Source organism: Typopeltis vanoorti, chromosome 12 (assembly GCF_054136105.1).
Source record: "Typopeltis vanoorti isolate ZY-2024b chromosome 12, IOZ_Tvanoo_1.0, whole genome shotgun sequence".
In the NCBI taxonomy this organism is placed as follows: domain Eukaryota; kingdom Metazoa; phylum Arthropoda; class Arachnida; order Uropygi; family Thelyphonidae; genus Typopeltis; species Typopeltis vanoorti.
The window spans coordinates 72110414-72130436 of record NC_143560.1 but is presented as its reverse complement, the minus strand read 5'-3'; the positions used below and the strand labels follow the sequence as shown (position 1 = coordinate 72130436).

The following is a 20023-nucleotide window of genomic DNA, read 5'->3' as shown; positions in this document are numbered from 1 at the left end:
AGTACGATCATATCCTGTACACCCCTTGAGGGTACATGACAGGAATTTGATGGTGATGATGAGAAGATTGAAGTTACTTCCATGGGAAGCCTTTCTCCAGCCTTAGTCACTTTCTACCCTGAGCATATAGATGACACTGATTTCTTCCATACAACCTCAACCATCATTTTGTGTATTCTATATGGATGATGATCTCACTCTGAAGATGCTATTCCTCTTTTTTTAACTAAAATTGACAACCTACACACTAGTATCAACTTCACTGTGCAGTTAGAAAAAAATAGTAAATTGGCCTTTTGAACATCCTCTCCACATATCGTCTACTCTCCTTTTTGATGCATTGACAACTTCACCAACTTAACCAGCCTCATCAGAGGCAATACCAATTCCTTTGTACATTCTTGTAATATGCAAGCTGACGTCACATCAAATCTCATGGCTATATTTGAGTTAAGATGCTGCAGTATTCTAAGTTCTTCCAATTCATTAACCCCTATTCTCACAATGGGTCTTTCCATAGCAGTATCTTCACTTGGATAGTAAACCCTTGCATAATGTTCACTTAGTAACTCAATTATTTTGTCTGTTTCTGTCACCTTCCTACCACTCCATCAATTGAAGTTATCCATAGTCATTCTTACTTTTAGCCACTTCCAAAAAAAACTCTTGGGGATTTCTTTGGCCTGCTCAGCTAATTTCTTTTCATCTAATTTTTTTTTCTTCCTTACCATGCTTTACCTTGTACTACTTGTGAGCTTACTGTGATCATCTTTCTCCTTATATACCTTCCATGACATTTTATTTATTTTTTTGCAGCTCTTGACCTTATGAATACAGTAGATCCTTCAGCTATTGCTTGACCATCACCCATATACTGTTAACATCTTTCCCTTGCAGATTTTTGACTTGGTACTATGTCTAGCTACTGCCTACGTTTTTCATAATCACCTACCCTTTACCACATATAAAATTCCACATTTAGCAATATCCTAAGTCAAGGCTGCATAATCATTCTCCCCTAATAGGAAGACAACTTGGCTAACTTTGTTATTGACAGATCTTTTGATCCTGTGATCAGATCTTCATTGTGCACCAAGTGAGTAAATCACTAAGATAAGACCTCCTGTTTGCAAAACTGTACTTTCCTCTATAAGAATATCATATTCTGATCCTCTTATTTTTGAATTTTGCTCTCTATCACACATTTTGTGATGCATTAATGACCTCTCCTGAGATATTAATTAATTTATAATTTGCTACATTTTTTTATGTAATGGGTTTATTTTTGTCCTCTTTCTACTTCCTTAGGACTCTACCAAACCTTCAAACTTCATGGCAGTATTTACATTGGGACTTCTTAATATTCTAAAATCTCCAGTTCATCTGCCTCTATTCTCATGCTGATCACTGTTCTATTAGTTACTGTATTATCTCTGACCCAGTGATACCTCCTCACAAAGTGATCACTCAGAAATTCAACTATTTCTCCCACTTCTCTCACTTCTCTGTCATCTGTTCTCATTAAAGTTATCCCTTCAAAATATCATTCTTCCATTTTACTTACTATACAGTAATATTAAAAAAAAAGAAAAAACTTTTTGGGAGTGTTTTTGTCCTGTTCAGCAAATTTCATATTACTGTCTGATTTTGCTTTAGTTACCATACTGCAACAATCACCAGAGTGAATAGAAAAGACCTTTTGATTGTACAGGGCGATTGGAATGCCAAAATTGGAACAGACATCGGCAAGGATTATCTCCCATTTGTTGGACCATATGGCTATGGGGAGACAAACGAAAGAGGTTTTGAATTGATCAATTTTGCCTCACAAAATGAACTTACCATTACCATCACTCTATTTCCCCATAAACCTTCCAGAAGATGGACATGGACTTCCCCTGATGGTAAAACACACAACCAAATTGACTTTATCCTTGTAAGCACAAGATTTAAAAACTGCATCAACCTCACAAGAACCAGATCATTTCCTGGAGCCGACATTGGCAGTGACCGCAATATAGTCATCGCAACTGTGAATATGAAAATGAGGGAAAGATTACCTACAAAATCAACTCGTAAAAGATATAATATAGAAAAATTAAAAGATCCCCAAATAAATACACTATATAAATACAAATTAAAACAAATTTTTGTTTTAATTTGTATTTAAAATATAAATATAAATACACAAGCTTCAGGAAACATAATATTATCGAATCTAAAACCAAATACTTCTCAGAAAAGATAACTGAGACAGCTGAAGAAATCCTTGGATACAAAAGGAAAATAAATAAACCACGGATAACCAACAATATTTTGGACCTATGTGACGAAAGAAGATATTTGAAATCTCATATTAATAGTGGTGATAATAGAGAACAGTATAAAAATATTACTGAGATTATTAAAAAAGAAATCAAACATGCTAGAAACTTATGGATATTGGATGAATGCAAAAATATAGAAGAGGACTAAAATAAAAATAATTCTCAAAGTGCTTTTCAAATTATCAATAAGCTAACCAAACCTTTTACTGCAATTAATAGGAGCACAGAAGATGAAGATGGAACTCCTATCACGGATAACCAGAAAATAATTGATAGATGGAAATGTTACGCAACCAAGCTTTTTCAAAAGGACCCTCAACTGACTGATATTTTGGATGGAATTTTGCCAGGAGGTTCGGAGGAAGGAGATTACCCGATATTAAAAGAAGTAGTTATTGCAGCAGTTAGCTCCTCAAAAATTGGAAAATCACCGGGAAGTGATGGTGTCACAGTGAAACTGATACGTGAAGGAGGTGACATCATCATAGACACCTTGCTAAATTTATTCCAGGACGTATGGAACACAGAGACTTGGCCTTCTGATTGGTGGACTTCTGTCCTTGTACCTATCCCTAAAAAGGGAAACAGCAATAAATGTAGCAACTATAGAACAATAAGCCTTATTAGTCATCCAAGCAAAATCCTGTTAAAAATACTATTGTCAAGAATTGAAAAGAAAATAGAAAGCAGACTATCAGATGAACAAGCAGGTTTCCGGAAGTCCAGAAGTACAATCGACCATATTTTTACAATACACATACTAGGTGAAAAATACATAGAACATAACAAAATAATCTGTCACAACTTCTTAGACCTTCAAAAAGCTTTTGACTCAATATGGCACGAGGCATTATGGAAAATTTTAGAACATTATGGTATTGACAACAAAATCATTAGGATTATTAAATCTCTTTATTCCTCATCATTATTCCAAAATTATTCCTCATCAGAATTGAAATTAAAAATTACAGCAGTGAACTGTTCCGTGCAGAACGGATCACGTATCAGATCACGTATCAGAACGGAACGTATCAGATGAACAAGCAGGTTTCCGGAAGTCCAGAAGTACAATCGACCATATTTTTACAATACACATACTAGGTGAAAAATACATAGAACATAACAAAATAATCTGTCACAACTTCTTAGACCTTCAAAAAGCTTTTGACTCAATATGGCACGAGGCATTATGGAAAATTTTAGAACATTATGGTATTGACAACAAAATCATTAGGATTATTAAATCTCTTTATTCCTCATCATTATTCCAAAATTATTCCTCATCAAAATTGAAATTAAAAATTACAGCAGTGAACTGTTCCGTGCAGAACGGGGGGTAAGACAAGGATGCATCTTGTCCCCTCTTTTTAATTGTTTTCTGGAATATGTCATAGATGAAGCTCTTTATGAATATGACACTGGAATAGTAGTTGGCAGACTAAGAATAAATAACTTATGTTTTGCTGATGATATCGATCTTCTGGCAGAAAGTGAAGAAGAATTACAAGAGATAACCAGCCGTGTTTTTGGAACATTAAAAAAAATATGGATTATACATAAACCTACAAAAACAATGATAACCTCAAAATCAGACATTGAATTCTTAAAGATACAAATTGGCAATAAGCAAATTGAGAATATAAAGAATTTAAAGGAAGAACTTATCTAGGAAGCACGTTGAGTCAAGATGGTCGTTCAAAAACCAACATTAAATACCAAATTGCTAAGGCAACCTTGGCCCTGCAGAAGTTAAAACCATTGTGGGGAGATAACAGAATAGCAATCACAACCAGACTAAGACTAATTGACACCTTGGTGAATTCTGTCCTTTTGTATGGTTGTGAGGCCTGGACTTTATTGAAGGAAAATGAGACTCCTGTCTTTCGCAATGAAAACTTACAGAAGACTTTTGAGAATTCCCTATACCACTCACGAAACCAATGAAAATGTCCAAAAACTGATTGACTCAATAGATTGGAGAAAAAGGGAAAATATTCTGACCGTCATCAGAAGAAGACAGATGAAATGGTTCGGACATGTGGAGAGGGCTAATGGCATTCCAAAGCAAACCCTAGAGGGAATCATTCCTGGATCAAGGGTTAGGGACCGACCTTGATTAAAATGGACTGATAACATCAAAAAATGGACAAATTCTTCTCTTTCTCAACTGACATCAAGAACAAGAGACCGAGACGACTGGAGGAGGCTAGCAAAGAGTATCACCTACCAGCCATGAATGACCCAACGGTTCATTTAGAACTATGGGTGAAGAAGACCGTACTGTTCACTCTGTTTATCTGTTCTTGAGTTAGCTGTTCACATTTCTCTTTATGCTCTGCACTTTTTTTTTTTTTGCTTGATGCTGCTGCAGCTCATTCATTTAACTCCTGATTTATCCTCCTGACATTTGTTCTGATTGCATATATTGGATAACAATGTATGTTTTATATTTACAGCCATTTCAGTGATTCTTCAACGAACAGTACTATTTGAAAGGCAAATCCCATGAAAAGACCTTTTTGCATTATCTGTGATCATAATTTCTACTATTATTTTTGATGCAGGCTTGACCAAAGTTTCACCAATTGTTTCTGCTGCACCACTTTTTGCTGTTAATAGCGACACATGATATGAAGCTTCTAAAGCCTTCTTATTTTTGCCTCCTGATACAATTAATATCATTTTTTGAGATTCTTTTAAATTTTTTAGTTTATTTTGAAAAAATTCTATAGGTTTGTCCTTGTATTTTCATTATGTTTCGATTCAAAATGGCAATTTAAATTAGATGGTTTATACTTTTTTTTTAAAGTTTCACCACAAATGACACATAATGGAATAGGTTTCTTCATTTCCCGTCCATGAAAATCCACATTTCAAGTAATTCATATCGTACTTACGAAGTTTTTCATCTTCTTCCTAGTTGGTTCTTTAGAGATGTCAGACAACACACCCTTATCAATTTCATTTCATCCAGATACAATATCAACGTTTTTTTGTTGCTCACAGCTACTTGTATCTATTATATTGCTCTCTTTTGTGTTTTCTAAATACAGTCTTTAACCAATGATCTATACTTAAGGATTTGAAACTAGAAGAATTATAATATTTATTATAGGTATTATAACTTCCACACATTATTAAAGCAATTATATGACTGTAAAAGTAGTACAAACCTATTGTTATTTTAACTAACAACAAATTTGTAATATGATCAAATAATGAAGCACATTGATTAATATCTACTTAACTGTCTTAATTACATCTGCTAATGATTTATATAATTACTTTTTTATCAGTCACTATTGTATTCTCTTCGCGATGTTGCAGGCTCGCAGTGTATTATACAAAGCTGAATGAAGATTCATGAGTGAACGCCTACAAATTTGCAAACTATTCAAATGAAGCAGTTATCACAATTTGAGTAGGAGAATTCATACATAGTATATAGTTTATTGAAAAATATATACATTTAAAATATTTTTTTTTCTTAATAACGATTCCATGCATTAAGGATGCATAGCCGAAAATTGCCATGTATCCCCAAAGACCTTTCACGTACCCCCAGGGGTACACATACCACACTTTGAGAAACACTGCCTAACCTATAGTAGCAACCAACCATATTTTGTCCTGTTAGCTTTCATCTAGTACCCATATAGCTTCAGATGCACTACCTCTCTCATACTGTCGTGCTGCCCTTCTTATCTTGTTGGTTGCAGTTCTTCTCTTGTCATTAGCAGTGTATTCCTCCCACCCCACCCCCCATGCTGTTCTCTCTGTCCTTCCTGAAAATACAATATTCCTTACATTCTCTCATTGTAGTTATCTTTTATTGTTGTTCATCAAATGATTAATTTTTGGTCAAGTTATTATAACCATTAATGTAAAACTTATCACCCCAGTTTCTGATACTTCTGTCATTAATATAAATTTATTTATTTTTGTGTGATTCCCACTCATGAAAGGTTATAAGCCTACTGAGGTCCTGTGGTACACCATTTGTCACCTGTCTTCTCTTTGATTCAGTTCACCATATGCTACTCTTTAATGTCTTCAGGCACCCTCACCAGATTTGTGTCCCTCCCCATTATATAATAGTTTACCTAATAGATTTTCATGTGGTATTCCATGAAATTCGGATATTATTTTGATTTATTAATTCTGATACATTAGTCCGACAAGTGGGTTAAGGATTTTTTTCTGTTTATTTATGTGTTTTATAATTTTTATTTTTTACATAGCATGGAAATCCTGCTCTAAAGACTAAATGTGGAACTTTTTACAAGCCATTTAAGACCACCTATAAGCAGGGTTGTCTTAAATGGTTGGTCTGGTCTGGTTTTTCACCATGCAATGAATTTCATCTCCCACCAAAAGACAATCACAAACATCCCTGCCCATGTTGGGATTCAAACCCACAATCTGTTGGTTGGAATGGGGATACTCAAACCACTTGGCCAAATTAGGCTAGCAATTTGAATTGCAATATCTATCTTTGCCCACAGGGTTCCCTTCCATCTTTTATCTTTGAATGTTCCCTTTCGACTTGAGAATTGAAAACTGCATTCTAATTGACATTATAAGTTTTTTTCTTTTAAATGTTCTAGAACATGTAGAAATACTGGTTGTTGAAAATTGTAATATTTCCCTTGTTGGAAAATTTTCACTTTGGTGCATTCATTCACTGGTTGCAGAGAAGTGATCATATTCCTCTAGAGGCATTATTTAGCATAAAAGGGTATAATCCTTGTACTGTTTATTCATTTTTAACTTGTGATATGATATGCACATATAAATCTTCTCTCACAATTAATGTGTAGTCTTGTTTCTTTTTTTTTTCCTCATGTATCACTTTTTTAAAAACTTTTTTCTGTTTAACTTTTGATAATTTTTTTAACTTCTTAAAAATTTTGTTTCTCTTATATAGTTCATATAATTTACTTCTCTCTGATAATATTTTATTTTATTTAGATGGATTTGTAATTATCTCAGGGATAAGTTTTGACAAAGGAGATTGTAACAATGCTATGTGGATTAAGCTGGAGGAGCTAGTTATAACCACTGCCCAAGAATCACCTGCTATGTTTTTCACTCCTCAGCTGCACTGTTTTACTAGCAATACCAGAAATATCTATAAACCAGTAGCTGTTGTAGGAGGTAAGAATTTAATAATTTTTATTGTTATAGAAATTATTACTTTCAACATTCATCATTTAGAGAGTATTATGAAATGAGAATATTGAAAAAATACAATTTTAGAGATGTCCAGAAAGCTTCAAGCTTAAATAGGGATATTAACACTACCAGATAATGTTGTAATATGAGATTGGTTGCTAAAATCTCTTTGCCTTTATTTCAAGCCAAAAACATTTAAATTTGCATATGGGAGATCTAATCTTTGCATGGTATTCTTTACATAGTGTGAATTCATATTTTTCAGGAACTTTACCTACATGTTGTTATATTTAGATTTCTTTGGAAGTTTCATACCATGCATATTTTGGCCATTGCTCTTAATTTTATTGATTGTCTTATTGATTATCAGTTTAAATGGTAGTTGGGCTCAAATAATTATATTAACTAATACTGTTATTTAGCCTCTGGTATCATTTAATAGAGCTGGAGAATTTTGTTATCTGTTGTCACATGCACTGTAATTTTGATCTCCTTTTCCTCAGTTTGTTTAGGATTGATGAATTCTTCATATTCTTACATGGGATTCAAACCTAGGTTTTTTCCAACCAAATGCCATTATTGACTGAGTTATGGAGACTAAGAAAATTTTGATATTATTTCATGAGACCTCTGGGAGTCCAAAGACTCATCATGGGACGCCACCCTCACTATGCTACCTGCTGTTAGTATGGCATAAAGTCTGTTGTTTTTGGTTACTAATTAATTATTTTAATTCTGTGCACAATTGACTGTCATTTTATAGTATCCACACTATGCCATCTACGTTCTACTACATCATCCACACCATACCACCTACTCACTACATAGTATTTTTTTTATCTTTCATTGTAATTCTTTTAATTATATTTATATTAATTAATTATATTTATAGAATCACTCAGAGTGATGGAAAGGACTTGTGATACAAGAACATTAAATTTCATAATAATGTCTGAGAAGTTGACCATTATGCCTTTATTTGATGAGAGTGATCATGCAGTCTTTACCTGGGAGATGACAGTACATTTAAGAGCTCTGAGAAGGAACTGAAAAAAAAGCAAGCAGGTGATTATTATAAACTGTGAAGGCATCTTGAAGTAGTGACTTGGTATGAGAGTCAAATGCTTTTTGTTGAAGGAAACAATATCTGACTACATCCCCAGAGTTAGGAGAATAAATGACATTGGAATTAAGTGGATGAATAGCACATTAAAGCAAGAACTACACACACATATATATATGTGCAGTATTTTTTGTCTTTTATTATAATTCTGTTAATTATAATTATACTAATTAATTGTATTCATAGAATTAAGAGTTCTGGAAGGGACTTGGGATACAAGAACATTAAATTTCATAAGAATGTCTGAGAAGTTGACCAGTATGCCTTTATTTGGTGAGAGTGATCATGAGACCAGAGAAATTTTTAATGAAGAAGAAAACAGAGGATTCATCATGCTCCCATATATTAGCTCTGTTTCTATAAAACTAGCAAAAATACTTAAGGAATATAAAATTAAAGTAGAATTTATCCACTTTATCAAGATTAGATCATTACCAAGTTCTGCAAAACCTCAACATAGCCCACTTCTTCAATATGCGAGTGTTTATCGGCTATGGTGCAATTGCCAGTCATCTTTCTGTGGACTGAGAGAAAAATCAATTGAACAACATATTGAAGAACATGTTCGAGATATTGAATATAAAAATGAAGCCTCAGCTTTGTCATCACACATGCTCTCTCTTCAGCTGGACCACAAGACACTTTGGAAATGAGACATCAAGTTTTATAGGATAAATCAGAACTATTACACCATTATTAGCCAAAGTATTAACTTGTTTGAATACATCTTTGCCTTCATTAATCATCATCAAATTCCTAACACGTACCCTCAAGGGGTGTACAGGATAGATATGATAGTACTACATGAAAAATTTACGTCATTACTAACTTCCTATTTACAATTTTCCCCCAAATCAGTCTGTTACTTGTCAAGACTCTAATATTATCAGATCTTATATTTCTATCGTCTAAGGCACTTTGTACCATATCAATCCACCTATATCTTGGTCTTCCTCTTGGTCGTTTTCCTGCCAATCTGGCAGAGAACACTTGTTTTGCTAATCTTTCCTTGCCCATTCTGTTTAAGTGACCATACCACTTGAGATTAGCTCTACTAATGCATTCCTGGATGCTTACAATGTCAAGTTCTTTCCTAATTCCTCGTTTTTAATATGATGTTGCATTGATGCCATCTGTTCATGCCTCTAATCTTTCTCAGGACTCTCATATCTGCGGTCTCAAGTCTTTGGTCAAATTTCTCTCTTATTCCATATGAATTTATTCATTTGACTGCCTACCATACCAGCTTTGTTGATTCTGTTGTCTATTTCTATATTTAATTTACCATCTTCAGTAAAAATTGTGCCTAAGTAGCTGAAATGTTTTACTTGTTCCACAGGTTCCCCATTCACAACACAGTTGATATTTTCAACAATTCTACCTATTTTCATTGTCTTTGTCTTTTTAATGCTGACCTTCATACCATATCTATTACAACAGTTATTCAATTTAGTCAGGGAATCTTGCAAACTTGTAGCGGATTTATTTAGATGTATAACATCGTCCGCATAAAGCAAAGAGCTGACGTTAACATCTCCAATTCTGATATCATGTTTAATACCACTTTCCTTCATAATGTGATCCATATAGATAATGAATAACACAGGGGATAAAGTACATCCTTGTCTGACACTAGATTTCAAATTAAACCATCATTTCTAACTGCTGACTTACAACTCAAATAAAGACTAAGTATTGCTTGATATAATGCCCCATTCACACCATATAACTGTAGTGTATTGAATAGCTTTTCTCTTGGCACATTGTCATATGCCTTTTTCAGATCGACCAAACTTAAATACAGATCTTTGTTATATTATATGCTTTATCAACTGTTTGTCGTAAAGTGACGATCTGATCCTGACAGCCTCTATTTGGCCTGAATTCAGCTTGTTCTTCACCAAGCTTTTCTTCCACAATTCTTCTCAACTGTTTCTCAAGTATACTTGCAGAGATCTTAGCAGGAACACTCAGCAGGGAAATACCTCTGTAATTCTGACATTCAGTTTTATTTCCCTTTTTATATATGGGTACTATGAGAGCTCTACTCCAATCATTGGGAATTTGTCCCTCTGTCCAGGCTTTCTGAACTATGTAGTACAGCCACTTTACATGTCATCTTTATCATCTCTAACTCCTTTTACAGCACTCTTTCCTCCATTTCTAAACTTCTTCAACAGCCTCCAGAATATCTTACCACTGTTTGATATTTATTTTCTATGTTCTTGCCAAAGTCCTCCCATGACTTTTGTTTAGCTAGTTTTACACAGTGTTTCACTTTCTTACATTCATCTCTGTATTCTCTGAGAGCAAAAGCTGACTTATTTGCCAGGATCTTTTGATATACTTTCTTCTTTTCCTTCACTGCCTCTTTAACTTCCTGTGTCCACCATGGAGTTCTGATTTTTCTATCCTTGTAGACAACCTCACCACATGCCTCTCTGGCTGAATCAATCAGGGTTTTCTTCAAGGTTTGCCACTGAATCTGCAAGGTTTGGTTCCTGTTCTCAAACTCTTTCATTTTTTCTTCAATAATCTTTGTGTATTTTAGTCTACAGTTTACATCTGAGAGCTGCTCAACTTTTATTAGCTTTATAACTTTCTTACATGTTATTATCAATATAAAATTCAATTTTTTCCTGCTGAAGACTAAATAGTGATCGCTTCCAATTTCAAATCCTCTGTACACTCTGGTGTCCTGCACCAGGGAGAAAACATCACTATCAACAATAGCATAGTCTATGAAACTTTTCTTATTCCTTGCCTCTTCTCTCCATGTGAATTTGTGCACATTTTTATGTTGGAACATGGTGTTAGTAATAACCAGTCCATGTCCTGAGTAGAAATCCAATAGGTATTTGCCATTATTATTAGCTTTGCTCTTTTCTCCAAATTTTCTGCAAATATTTTTGTATGTCTGACAATCATTTCCTACTCTGCTATTTAGATCCCCAACAAGGACCAACTTTTCCTTTTTCATTGTGTCAGTTGCTTTTTCTAAAGCCTGAAAAAATTCCTCCACTTCTACCTTAGTAGAACATTCTGTGGGACCATAGGCACATATAAGTCTCATTGTCCAATTCCCCATTCTGATATTTGCCCACATCACTCTACTTGAGACTGCCTGCCATTCAAGAAAATTAGCCTCGTATTTTGTGTTGAATACTATGGCTACTCCTTCTTTTCCTTAATTGCCATTGCCTGAATATAACATTTTGTATTTATTGCTCATAAAGATCTCACCAGTTTTTGTCTTTTTTGTTTCAGTCATCCCTGTTATGTTGATCTGTTATGTTATGTTGGTACTTATCTAATTCTTTAGCTAGCTCCATTTCTTTGCCATTCAGGCTTCTTACGTTGATAGTACCAATCTTTAACTCTGGTGATGTTGAGTTGGGGTGTGCTTTCAGATTTGTTCCAGCAGCTGACTTTTTGCTGTTCGCCCTGGTTCCCTGGCGAAAACAATGGGGGCCTTGTTTAACTGGGCGACGCCCCAGTCGGCATGAAATTTTGTCATGTTGTACCATCATTTTGTATATAGGTTTAAGTCAATAAGAATACAATTTGGTCGGCTAAATCCAAAATTGTCCGCCTATCCTCGTTCGTTCAGTATCCAGGTAGACACCAACAGGATGCACCACGAGAAGGTGAGGATTGGACATTAGGTCAGAAGCCCTGGTCGGTTCTCCTCATTTATTTAAAGGCAATGTGGAGGTCTCCTCTCAGTTATACAGCTTTGATTCTTAAGCACCCCTTCATTAATCAAGATTATTCAATTGAATGCATAAACATGCAGAACGTTCGGAACAATTAGAAATAATTTAAAAAAAGTCACATCTATCACATTAGAAATAATTTTAAAAAATCACATCAGCAGAATATTAAAAACAAAATTTTTAAGCTTTGTCGTGTCTATAGGTACTTGAATTAGCCTAAATGTTGTTTTATTATTCCCAAACATACGCTTGGAGATATCCTGAATTTAATTAAACAGTATTTCCCATTTGTCACTCTTAAGTTTATTATTAAATTTTTTAATCAACACTGATTATTTCAATTGTTCAGACAAACTATATAAATGCAGACAGAAAGGAGCATTACCATCGATTCCTGACGGTGTCCTCAGATTGTACAGGATTCTATGGTTGTACTAAATTATTAAGTTTATATTATTACTAACTTCTTATCAACAATTTTCTTATTAATGTTATTTGTCAACTCTATAATGTGGTTATATCTTACATTTCAGTCCTCAGTAATCTGGAGTAACAGATTAGCTCAGCTTGCACGTCCTTGAATGTTAATGATGTCAACTTTCTTTGTAATATCTTTATGTTTAATATGATTCTGCAATCTGTTTGCTCTTCTAATTTTTCTTGGAACTCTTATATTGGTAGCGTCTTGTTTTTGATTAACTGTAGTATTTCTAACCCAGCTCTCAGATCCCTAAGTTAAACTTGGTTTGATATTGTTAGTTTGGTAATTCTGCTGATTTTTCTCTTATTCTTTATTAGCTTATTCAGTTGGCTTCTCAGCTTTGCTTATTCTATTATCTATTTCCATAACTAATTTGCTGTCTTCACAAAAAATTGTCTAAAATATTTTACTTATTCTATAGGTTCTCCATTGAGAATGCAGTTGATGTTTTCTGTGTTCCTGCCTATTATTATTCTTCCTGCCTATTACTATTATTCAATTTAGCTAAAGAGTCGTGAAAAAATCGTGAAAACTTGTAGAGTCAAGCCCTCTAGTGGATTTATTTAGGAGTATAACATGATATGCATGAAGTGAAGAGCTGAGTTATTATCTCTGATTTTAATGTCAGGTAATGTCATTTTCCTTCTTAATGTAACCATATCGGTTTGATCTTCTTCTACATTAGTTGAAGAATGCGCAAGAAAGTCAAACCATCTTCTTGTACATCCTTCAGTTCTAATTGCTGATTTACAACTATATGTTGTATATTGCTTTGTATAATGTCCCATTTATACTATAGAATTGTCGAATTTTTATTAGATTTTCTCTTGGTACCTTACCACATATATTTTCCTGACTTACAAAACTTCAATACAGAGAACGGAATTTTTTATGGAACCTTGATTTCTCAACTTTGCCCCACCTATTTAGCTTTGTTTGTTCTTCTCCAAGTTTTGTTTCCACTTTTTTTTCCTTTTTTTTTTTCCTCAAGTATACTTGCATAAATCTTATCTGGAACACCCAGCATCAAAATTTCTCTCACATTCAGATTGGCTAACTATCCTGAGGAACTTGGAAAAATTTTTACTCTGCAGTTTAATGTAAACTTTTTGTGGTATAAATTCACAGTAGGATGAAGTTAGCTGAGTTCCAAGATTTTGTAAACATCATTAATACTGTTCATTATTGGTCAGATGTTCAGTGACACTTGCACCCGCAAGGCCGTAAGTGGATATAGAGCTACTCCATTTTCAACTGCTTAAGAAGAGAATAACCATGTGACTTTACCTTCAAGTTACATTCCATTTTCTCTGATACCCTTTTTCATTTTTAACATCTGAAAAATAAACTACTTTCTCACATTCCTGTTTATATCTGTTTATCTTATCACCTTGTTTTATCTTATTTTGCCCAGTCTGGAATATATGCAGCTATTTGTTTAAAAGAAAAAAAAAAAAAAAAAGAAGAATTATAAGAGACACATCAAGTAACATGAGCTGGCATAGTCTGGGTTTGGAGCTATCACTTTCATGTACAATGGAAAAGCCTTATAAAAATCTATATAAGACAAGCCTAATGAAGAGACTTCTGGTAGAAAGGCTTATATGTAGGATGTTCCTATTATTTTTGACAAAATTACAATAACTTTAATTGCATGCACATATCATTGTTCTGTGTTCTCTGATGATGACAGTTTGACTTTGTTAAAATATTGGAAGTGCTGAAGTTATTGTAATTAATATTAGTATATGCTGTAATTTCTTCAAGTTAGAAGAAAGTTTGAAATATTACAAAAATTCCCTACATGTTCCAGATTTTAAGAAATCCAGTGGACTGTACTTTCTCCATTGTGCAAATGTTACTTAATATTACTCATTGGTGTTAACTGTTATTTATTTATTATGTGTCTATTTGTACCATTTTACTAAGTCTTGCTAATACAGTAGTATCTTGCTAATCCGAACCTCTTTAGTCCGAACCCTCCAGTAATCCGAACTGCGGTTTGAAAGAAAAAAAAAAGTTTTATCTATTACGCATTATTATTTTGTGTGCTATTATTTTTATTTAATAATTATTATTTTAACTGTTATTATTTATTTTATTATTATTACAGTACAGTATATATTTTTTTCATACTGTCGATTGTGTGGTTACACTGCAGGCCTATTTTGATTTATTGTGTGTTCACATTCGCTTTTTTATACTGTACAGTACATACTGTATTATCAGCATGAATCACCACTGTCGAGCGTCATGGAAAAAACTGTGGCCTTCTAGAATTTACGAAGATAACTACAGTGATACACAAAAAGCGGATATTCAAAACGGGCATAATTTGGTTAAAAATATAAATCCAAATGTTGAAATTTCACAAATAGATGTTATGGAATGGATTACAGGTAGAACCGAAAGTGAATTCGAAATCAAATCAGATGCTTAAATTATAAATATGATGTTACAGAATGAATTAGCAGGCGATGATGACGATAAAGAATTCGAAGAAAAAAAAAGTAAAACACGAAGAAGCAGTTGACAGTTTTAATGTGTGTATAGAATGAGCTAAGCAGAATAATATGCCATCCCACAAAATTTTATTGCTAATGCAGCTCCGAGAAGAAGCAGTTGAAAAAAGTTTAGCTTCCAAGAAGCAAAAGAAGTGACTTTTTTAAAAAGAAATAAAAAAAAAATTTTTTTTTTTTGTGTTATTTTGTGAAACTTTTTTTTGTGTGTTGTGTACAAGAAAGTGATATTTTTTACGCAAATTAAGTTATGTACTGAACTATGCAATTTTATTAAATCAGAATCCTCAACAATACAGGTAAATACAAACTAAATATTTTACTAAAATAAACTTGCGTACTATATTATTTTTTCAAGTTTTATATTACAGTACAGTAGCATTTTTCTATCAGTTAATTCATTTATTTACAGAATTGAATTGATGTACCATTAGAATCTGATTATTTTTGTCTTAAACGCTAGTTATTGTTGCCTCTTGGAGGAAATTCGCTAATCTGAACGAGCATGGTTTTTATTAGTTTGGATTAACGAGATACGACTGTACTTCAGTTGTATCTCTGCATGCTACAGAAAGTGCATTTTAAGCAACAGTAGATGATTTATAATCATATGTGCTGACTATAACAATTATAGATTGCTTTAAAAACACTTTTTGTTCAGCAAAAGTCAGCAGTATTAAGCTATATAGTTCAAGTTTTATATCTAGGGGTATGCAGATACATTAGGATTGTCATTGCATCATGTGATGTGTCACTATTCATTGAATTAGCTTCATTCATAATAGCATGATTGCACTGCTGTGTATAGCAAGAGATGCTGATATATGGCCACAAAATAGTGCCATCAGGGTTTTGATGTGATTTGATGTTTTCATGTTAGTTGGCAGTTGCTTTATCTTAAGTTGTTGTGTGTTAAAAGTGTCTTTGTGAAGTGTCTTTTGTTATAGTTGCTCATTTGTCATTGCACAAAGAGTAAATAGGGTGATTTTAATTGCTGTCTGTAGTTGCTATTGTAGTGTCATGTAAGTGTATGAACAGTATTGATGTATTTTGCTACTGCATGCATGTGCGTGCAGTAGAATGACATTAAAATCCATAAAAACAAGCATTTGGACCTTCTAATATGAAAACATATAAGTTGTACTCGGATGTAAAGTAAGATATCAGCACTCAACCTTGGTTTTGCATATTTCTCAGGTATGCACTCTTATTTAATATATGGTTGAAGGACATACATTTATTGATGCCATTTGCTGTCCCAGGAATGTGAATTGAGAGAGAGAGAGAGATCTTTGAGACCATGCAGGCTATTGTTACTTCTGTTTAACAAACATTTGTGATTTTGGGTGCTTAAGGGTCAAAGCTGTATAACTGAGAGGAGACTTCCACATAGCTTTTAAAGGAATGCAGAGAACCAACCAGAGCTTCTGACCTAATGTCCATTCTCCACCTTCTTGTGGTGCAGTATGTCTGTTAGGTATCTCTCTGGATACTGAACAAACAAGGATGGGCTGGCAATTTGGGATTTATCCAACCAAATTGTATTCTTATTGCTTAAACCACGAGTAAAATGATGGTACAACATGACAGAATTTCATGGTGGCTGGGACATCGCCTGGTGAAAAGTCAGCTACAGTGAAAAGTCAGCTATTGGAACAAATCCTGAAACACACCCCAACTCAACATCAGAGTTCAAGATTGGTACTCTCAACATAAGAAGCCTGAGTGGCAAAGAAATGGAACTAGCAGAAGAATTGGATAAGTACCAGATTGATATAATAGGGGTGACTGAAACAAAAAAGATGGTGAGATCTTTCTAAGCAATAAATACAAAATGTTATATTCAGGCAATAATCAGGGAAAAGGAGTAGCTATAGTATTCAACACTAAATATAAGGATAATCTTCTTGAATGGCAGGCAATACTAAGTGAGTGATGTATGCAAATATCAGAATGGGGAACTGAACAGTGAGACTTCTTTGTGTCTATGGTCTCACAGAAGGTTCTACTTAGTAGAAGTGGAGAAATTTTTTGAGGCTTTAGAGAAAGCAGCTGACACATTGAAATCAAAATCCTTGTTAGGGATCTAAATAGTAGAGTAGGAAATGATTGTCAGACCAAAATATTTCTGTATAGAAATATTTTGGTTAAATTTGGAGAAAAGAGAAAGCTAATAATAATGGCAAATACCTGTTGGATTTCTGCTCAGGACACGGACTGGTCATTATTAACACAATGTTCCAACATACAAATATGCATAAATTCACATGGAGAGAATAGACAAGGAATATGAAAAGTCTAATTGACTATGGTCACGTATTATCACTTAAACAGAATGGGAGAGGAAAGATTAGCAAAACAAATGTTGTCTGCCAGGTTGCCTGGAAAAAGACCAAGAGGAAGACCAAGATATAGGTGGATTGATACAATAAAATGTGCCTTAGAAGACAGAAATATAAGATCTGAGAATGTTGGAGTCTTGACAGATAACACATTGATTTTGAGGAAAATTGTTGATAGGAAGTCGGTAATGATGTAAGTTCTTCATGTAGTACTATCATAATATCTTGTTACGCCCCTTGAGGTTGCATGTCAGGAATTTGATAATGATTTGACTTTTCAATGTTGAAACACTAAATAACAAAACTTGCCAACAGCCACATGACCAGTCCCTCAGCATAGCATGTTGCCAGTTCCTAAACTATCTGAGACATGAACTATTCATGAAGACAATTGCCAATAGACCTGAAAGTACAGCATCGTGTCCTTGTGAACTGGATTCAGCTGCAGTTATGTAAGCATCTCATTTGATAACCCAATTAGAATTTAAAGGTATTAAGAAATATGAGCCCTACCAAACAAAAGCTGAAATATCAGGGTCTAGATTGTACAGCTGGAACCTCCTCCAAAAGGAAAATATCACCTTGTTTTGAAAGTATCAACAAAATTTATAGTTCACTCTTATTACAACCACTTTGTAAGGACTGCAGGAATTGTTTAGCAGATAGTTTGCTGTAGTACATTTCTCTTAGCATAACATTTTAGCTATAGGGCTTTAGTCAGGACTTTTTAGCAGTTGGTTATAATAGTATTTGCTATAGTGAGAGCAGCTAGATTTTTTTTTTTTTTTTTTTGAGTGACCTGTTGAGTACTTTTTCATTTACAGATGTTTGGAAGCGCTTCTACACACGCTGAAAAATAACACTCTGTTTCAATAGAATCTGTTCAAATGAATAATTTCTTTGAGAATATGGCTTTACTTATTAAATATGTTACAGTGAATATAGGTGGAACATTTTCAGTGATTTTAAATTGATAGTATTTTTATGAGCATGCAATCAGGCTTCACAATTCATTACTTTTTTTATGCGAGTGTATTATGTGATTGGATTAGCTTAGTTTTTTTTAAAATTAAATTTAGTGTCAGGAAGTTATTTTTATTCCAGTGCACTGCATTAAACTTGATTTGATGAAAAATTTTATTAATACTTTATATAATAGGGAGGAACGGAACTACCATCCCAGCCACCCTACACAGAGAACAAGTAGACAACTTCATATATCTTGGATCAAAACTAACAGAAACAATAGATGAACTCAAAACAATCAAACACAGAATAGCGATAGGATGGACCACCATGGGAAAGTTACAGAAAATCTGGAAAACAAACAAGATATCTAAGCAAGCCAAAATCAAATTATATGAAGCAATAATTATATCAACAGTCATCTATGGAGCAGAAGCATGTTAAGAAAAGCGAGGAGAAAAAACTGCTGGCATTTGAAATGAAATGCTTAAGAAAAATAAATAGAATAAGGTGGATAGAAAAGAAAACAAATAGCACAGTCAGACAAGAATTATTGTATAAAAAGACAATAATACAAAAAATTAGAAAACAACAACTGAGATGGTTTGGCCACACTGTACGCATGGATGCAGACAGACTTACTAATGTCCTAATCAATACTTTTCCAACTGAAAAAAAGAAGACCCGGAAGACCAAGAATTACTGGCTGAAATTAATAAAGAACATCTCGGGATGCAGAACATATAAGAAACTTTTTTGAACAGCTCTGTCTTCTCTTGAAGAAGACAGAGTCTTCTTCAAGAGAAGACTCTGTCTTAGACGGAAGAGAAGAAGAAGAATTTGCATAATAATGCTAGTGATTTTCGATATTTAAAGGACATGTTTGCAAGAATAAGAATATGAAACAAAAATATGAATTCGTTTTAAAGGAAGAATATTAAATATTGATTATTTTTTCAGTGAAATATGTTGAAACTTAAAGTTTTGGAAGTGACCAGGGAACTTATAATGAGGTCACCTTTGTAATTGGCACTACTTAAAAGGATGACGGAATTTGCCAACTTATATATTCTTCTTTTATTAGTCCTTTTGATTAAGGTTTTACTGACCTAACAGTTGTTTTTAACTATGTCTTCTAGTTTTCTAATTTGAATGATATCTCTGACAAATAGTACAGGCGATTCAATAATTAATTAGCATATGATAATATGATTGCTGGTCTGGTTGGCCGAGTGGTTAGCATATCTGCTCTCCAGCCAAATGGCTGCAGGTTTGAATCCCACTGGACATGATTGTGTGATTGTCTGTGAAAATACTAGTGGTGGTGGTGATGGTGGGCAGTAGATGGTGTTGGTGTAGTTGCGGTTCATTGTA

General features: G+C 33.8%; 1 protein-coding gene across 3 annotated transcripts in view; it reads left to right on the top strand.

Moving 5' to 3' along the window:
- Window positions 1-20023, top strand: part of l(3)76BDm (trafficking protein particle complex subunit 8 homolog l(3)76BDm) — a 447636-nt gene that overhangs the window by 225541 nt on the left and 202072 nt on the right. For all 3 annotated transcript variants that reach the window (XM_090401248.1, XM_090401249.1, XM_090401247.1), the window contains one exon: window positions 7299-7484. In XM_090401248.1, the coding sequence (XP_090257374.1) occupies window positions 7299-7484 (186 nt within the window). The remainder of the gene's footprint in view (window positions 1-7298; window positions 7485-20023) is intronic.